A 6,000-nucleotide genomic window follows, 5' to 3' on the forward strand; every position below is an offset into this window, starting at 1 on the left:
TTTTCAACTATTCTCCCATGGCTTCCTTGCCAAGCTCCACTGAGCTTTAATATTTTGAAGGAAGAGTGCACTCTATCCGTATCAGGTCAGATGAATTTGGAACCATGGGAGTTGATAGTCCTTGAGTTTCCACTGAAGATCAGCCCAAACTTTCCAAGTGTACCATCCAAGCAATCTTATGTCCACCTCAGTTTATAAAGCCTGATCCAAATAGTAAACAGGACAAGGGAAGTCATTGTATAAGAGTGAGACTGGGTAGAAGAGAAGTTTTTGAGAAAGAGAATCTCTTTGTTTTTCCTTTGGCAGGTTTGGCTAGTCAACCTGACAACCCACCTATCCCCTTCCCTTCTTGTGTTACGTTCAGTCTGACAGCGGATCCCATCATGCTTCTCTCTTGCTTCCTTCCAGCATGTTGCTATGAAGTGCCATGGAGTCGGTTTCAACTCACAGTGACCCTGTATAGGGTTTCCGAGGAGTGACCGATGAGCTTGAACTGTCAACCTTGCAGTTCAAACTGACCTTGCTATCCAGTGCATTATCCCACAGCACCACACCAGGACTCCAGCATAGAAGCTAGAAAAGCCAGATAGTGTCTACCAGCTGCCCTTGCACATGGGCTTAACCACAAAACACAGTTTTGGCCAATGAGACGTAAGCAGAAGATTGTAAGAGGCTCCTAGGAAAACAGAAAGTTAAGAGGAGTCTTCATCCTTCAGTAGACCTCGTTGAGCTGCTGCATTAGTCCTGGGCCGCTTACCATTGAACTTGTTTCCATGTAAGAAGAACAAATGTGCATTTTTGGTGTATCTTGTTACTTGCAGCCCAAAGCATTACTAACGGGTATCAGTCCCTTATTGAGCGTGTAGCAGCCTTAGTGATGGGGTCTTGCTTTATGAAAGGCTGAGAGATGTAATTCTTGTTCTCTCTCATCTCTTTTTACCTTCCACATGTTCACACATGAAAGTCAGCTGTCCAGGCTCCACCCAAACCAGCCCATTTTACAGAGTCTCTGAAGAACCCAACAATGGTAGACCTAGGGCATGACCAAAAACGGCACACAGTAGCTGTCTACATAGGAAGCTCCCTCCAGAAGAGAGGGAATCAAAAACAACATCTTAGAGCCCTTCTAAAAGTCCCATGATCACCCCAGGGACTCGATTTTATGTCTGAGTCACTCATTTGTGGCTCATGACCATTCTTAGAGAGATTAAATGTGGCATCCCATTTTATAGGTCAGGAAATTGACACCCAGAAAGATCAGACAGTTTTATTCGATGACACAATAAAGAAGGACTTGGATGCTGGTTTGCCGGACTATAAGAGGAATGCCCTTCTCACTTCAATAAGATGCTGCGGCACAGTGGGAGCCATCTTCCTGGCTGGACCACTTGAGCATCCAACAGAACAGATTGCTGAACCATTCAAGCAAAGGGGAAATTAAGCTCTGTGCATACCAATGGACTAGGTTGTTGTCTGAACTGGTGTCATTTGATGTGTATTGGCAAAGAGAAATCAACCAAAATGAAAGAGATAAAATAGACTCTTCACCCATCTAGGAGCTTAATACCTAAAATTCCACCATTTGTGTTAACTTTTTGTAACCCATGGTACTTAGAAGTACCACATACGTATTTTTGCCACTGGGGTTTCTTGGGAGGTTTTCTCCCCCCATGTATATATAGTACATGCCAGAGTCCTGGTGTTGCACTGTGGGTTAATGCGCTGGACTGCAAAGTCGGTTTGAACTGCAAGGTCGGTGATTCAAGCTCCTTGGAAACCCCATACAAGGTTGCTATGGGTTGGTCGGAGCCTACTCGACAGCACTCAACAACAACAGTAAATAGTATATGTGGGCATCAGGGCTAAAACCTGTGTAAGTGCATACGACAGAAGGAAGTTGAACGACATATTGCTGGGTTGCAAGGTTATTATTTTGTCTCTTTGGACCTCTGTACATCAAGATTAAAATATTGCAATGAGGAATATCAGAGTGCCATATTGCTAACCACGATTCTCTTGGTTCTACTAAACGTTGATACCAGGACAGCTGAAATATCACTGAAGAAAAGCATCATTCAGTCCTCAGTTTTGCCTAGTATTTCTACTGGTTAAAAACTTGAATTTGGGTAATCGAGTCCCATTGTTGTTGTTATAGTGTGCTTTTGACTTGGTTCTGAGTCATAGTGACTTTGTTTGGGATTTCCAAGTGCAGCTGGTGGGTTTGAACCACCTAACTTGTGGTTGCCAGTCCAGGTGCTGCTTCTACAATGCCACAGTAAGGCTCATTGTCCTGAGACCTCCGTTATTAGGTATACAGCATTTGTTGTTGTTGTTAGGTGCTAACAAGTCAGTTCCGACTCATGTTGACCGTTTGTACAACAGAACGACACCCTGCCTGGGCCTGGGCCATCCTCACAATGATTGTTATGTTTGAGGCCATTACTGCTGCCACTGTGCCAATCCATCTTGTTAGGAGGACTCATTTTAAGTGCCTTCCAGTCTGAGGGGCTTATCTTCTGTCACTATATCTGATAGTATTCTGGTGCTGCTCATAATGTTTTCATCTTCCGGCACTATATCAGACAATATTCCGCTGCTATTTATAAGATTTTCAAAGTCTAAATATTCAGAAGTAGTCCTCTCCTTATTTCTAGTCTGTCTTAGTCTGGAATCTCCACTGAAACCTGCCCTCCATGGGTGACCCTGCTGGTATTTAAAATACTGGTGGCATAGTTTCCAGCATCACAGCAACTCACAACCCACCATAGTGTGAGAAACTGACAGATGAGTGGTGGTATGGCATTAGATTTGCCTATTTAACGTCATTCATCAGAGACAACAACAACAAACAAAACCTCGGCCCCTGGGCAGTGCCAATGGTTCACTCTCGACCATTAATTGGAAAGTTGGAAGTTCGAACCCAGCAGTGCAGCAAGAGAAAGCCCTGGTGATCTGTTTCCCTAAAGATGACAGCCAAGCAAACCCTATGAAGCTCAGTTTTATTCTGTAATGCATGGGGTCACCCTGAGTCCGAATTAACTGGATGACAATGGGTTTATCGGAAAAGTGAAGAATAATATGATCCATTTCCACAGAGTTGTAGAAAAGCTAACCCAAGACAAGGGTTTCACTGTTGTTGTTGCTAAGTGCCATCGAGTCAGTTCCAACTCATAGCAACCTTGTATAGGGTTACCAAGGAGAGGCTGATGAGATTTGAACTGCTGACCTTGTGGTTCAAACTGACCTTGCAGTCCAGTGCATTATCCTGTAGTGCCACAGCATAACTCAGTACTAGCAAATGGTAAATGCTCAGTAAGTTTTAGACATTACAGCTTCTGTAAATACTGAAAGAACAGTAACAACGGAACCTGACAAAGCCCCACGGTGACCCAGTAAAGAAAGGTACAGTGGGTGGAGGACAGGTGGCCTGGCGTCCCCTACACCTTTGGGAAGGCACAATAGTCAGCTCTGTGCTGAGCAGGAAGGGGAATCCGATCTGCAGGTTTCTCCTGTGTAACAATGAGAATGCAAAATGAAGATGAGCCAGCACATTGCCTCCCAGTGGGTAGGAAAAGCAGCAGTAGATTGTCTCCCTGGGAATCTTTTTACTGCTATATTGTTCTTCCACCAAGCCTCAGAAGAACTCAAGTGACCGCTTCCTTTTATGGCATTTGTTTCTCCTTACCTTTCTGTAATGCTTGCAACCACTGGCTTCGGCTCTCTTCATTAGATGCATAGATGTAGAGAAGCCCTTCTTTATAGACAATCTGGAAAGGGAAAGATAGTAACTGCAGATTTTCTATTATCCAAAAGAAACCTTAGGTTTTCTTATATGATATGTATTAGCTCTGCAATTAGGTGAAAGAAAATTCCAAAGTTTTGTGTGTGTGTGTGTGTTTTGCCTCTGTCCCTCAATTTTATTCTTATCTGAGATAGTCCTACACTTTGGAGAATCATGGTGTTAGTGGTTATGTGCTGTGGAATTGGTCCGACTTACAGCGACCCTGTACATGGTTTCCGAGGCTGTAAATCTTTACAGGAGCAGAAAGCCTCATCTTTCTCCGATGGAACCACTGGTGCTTTCAAAAGGCTGGCCTTGAGATTAGCAGCCTGACTCATAACCACTACGCTACCAGAGTTCCTTTTAGAGAATCATAGCAATGATGAATCTGCTAGCAGGAACACTGAGATCTCAGCAAGAATATCCTAGACATGGAGACAGAAGATGATAAATATTACAGGTGTCTTATAGTATTCTGATTCACTTACCTGCCCAGTGCATGGCACTCTTTACAGTCCAGTGGGATTTTTGTCTGCTCTGATCTTACTAATACCTCCAGGGATAAGATGCCCTCTACTTTGCTCTGTTTGCCATCTCCACCAATTCCCTTATAGTCTAATCATTGTATAGTTCTGTAGGATAAGCACTGGGCTGTTAACTGCAAGGTCAGCAGTTCAAACCCATCAGTCACTCTAGGAAACCCTACACAGGGTTGCTATGAGTCGGAACCAACTCAACGGCACTGAACAACAACAGTACTTCAGTAGCATTGGGTCAAGTCCCATTCCGGGAATCCCCTGGAATAAGCCACTTTCTAGTACTGAAGACACTAGTTTAAAAGTTGGAAGATTACAATGTCTTCCTTTCATCTGTCTCTAATTGAGTCAACTCATGTTGTAAATAAAATATAGCATTTTTAGAATGCCTACTCCTTGGCCCTAGTGTGACACTGTAGGATAAGCATTAGACTTTTAACCAGAAGGTCAGCAGTTCAAAACCACCAGCTGCTACTTGGAAACCCATACAGGGTCACCAAGCGTTGAAACTGACTCGATGGCACGTAACAACAACACTAGTTGCTGGGCTCTTTACTGTTGTTGTTAAGTGCCGTGGAGTCGGTTCTGACTCATAGCGACCCTGCACAGGGTTTCCGAGGCTGTAAATCTTTACGGGAGCAGAACGCCTCATCTTTCTCCCGCGGAACCGCTGGTAGTTTCGAACTGCTGACCTTGCGGTTTGCAGCCCGATTTGTAACCACTACACTACCAGAGCTCCTTTACCAGAGACTTTAATATCTGAGTTCAACTCAATTAAAAAATACGATTGCATTCATTTTGCAAATGAAGAAACAAATTTTCATTTGTTTAAGGTTGAGGATGTTGTCTAGGGTTCATAAATATAAACACAGAAGCTGGGAGATCTGTGGGGCTCCAAAGCCTATGTTCTTTTTTGTTGTTGTTGTTTTGTTTTTTGTTTTTTTTTCAAAGCCATGACAACCAGTTTTTATTTTTTAACTTTAAATTGGATGCAAAAACAGTTATTGAGTATCTTTGTTTTTTTTATTAAATGTTTTTATTTTGGATTGAGTGAAAGTTTACAGGGCACATCATCAGCTTCACATTCAACCATTCATATAGCTTGTTTCATTCCATTGATTATTATGCCTATGTTCTTTTGAGTGCCTGGTGTGATGCTGTAGGATCGGCAATGGACTTCAAACCACAATGTCAGCAGTTCAAACCCAGCTGCTCCTCAGAAATCCTATATAGGGTCACTATGATTTGGAAGTGACTCAACAGCACTTAACAAAAACAACAACATACTGTCACATAGTGGGGTAAGCTCTAGACTGAGTTCTGTTAGTAAGTGATAGGTTGGTGGTTCGAACTTCTGGGAGAAAGACAAGTCAGTCTGCTCCCATAAAGATTTATAGACTCAGAAACCCTACTTAACAGTTCTATTCCACGTGTAGGACTCGACAGCAGTGGGGTGACTATGCCTCTGGGATGTGGGTTTGAATCATCTTTCATTATGAACTTCCTCCCCTGGTTTCTCCTAATTGGGTCCTATGTTATTTTTAAATGACAAGTACTGTTTGTTCATCAACTGGACAATTATATTTCACTTTATCATACTTTAGGCCACCGGTGGAGCCCAAGTGGTATTATAGGATAAGCACTGGACTACTAACCACAAAGTTGACAATTCAAACTCACCAG

General features: G+C 43.0%; 1 protein-coding gene across 1 annotated transcript in view; it reads right to left on the reverse strand.

The window, feature by feature from the left end:
• The window catches only part of BMX (BMX non-receptor tyrosine kinase), a 70,665-nt gene that overhangs the window by 59,209 nt on the left and 5,456 nt on the right, over positions 1-6,000 (reverse strand). Inside the window, exon 3 of the mRNA XM_006835611.1 lies at positions 3,686-3,767. Coding sequence (XP_006835674.1) covers positions 3,686-3,767 — 82 coding nt within the window. The remainder of the gene's footprint in view (positions 1-3,685; positions 3,768-6,000) is intronic.

This window comes from Chrysochloris asiatica, unplaced genomic scaffold, assembly GCF_000296735.1.
Source record: "Chrysochloris asiatica unplaced genomic scaffold, ChrAsi1.0 scaffold00018, whole genome shotgun sequence".
Lineage (NCBI taxonomy): Eukaryota > Metazoa > Chordata > Mammalia > Afrosoricida > Chrysochloridae > Chrysochloris > Chrysochloris asiatica.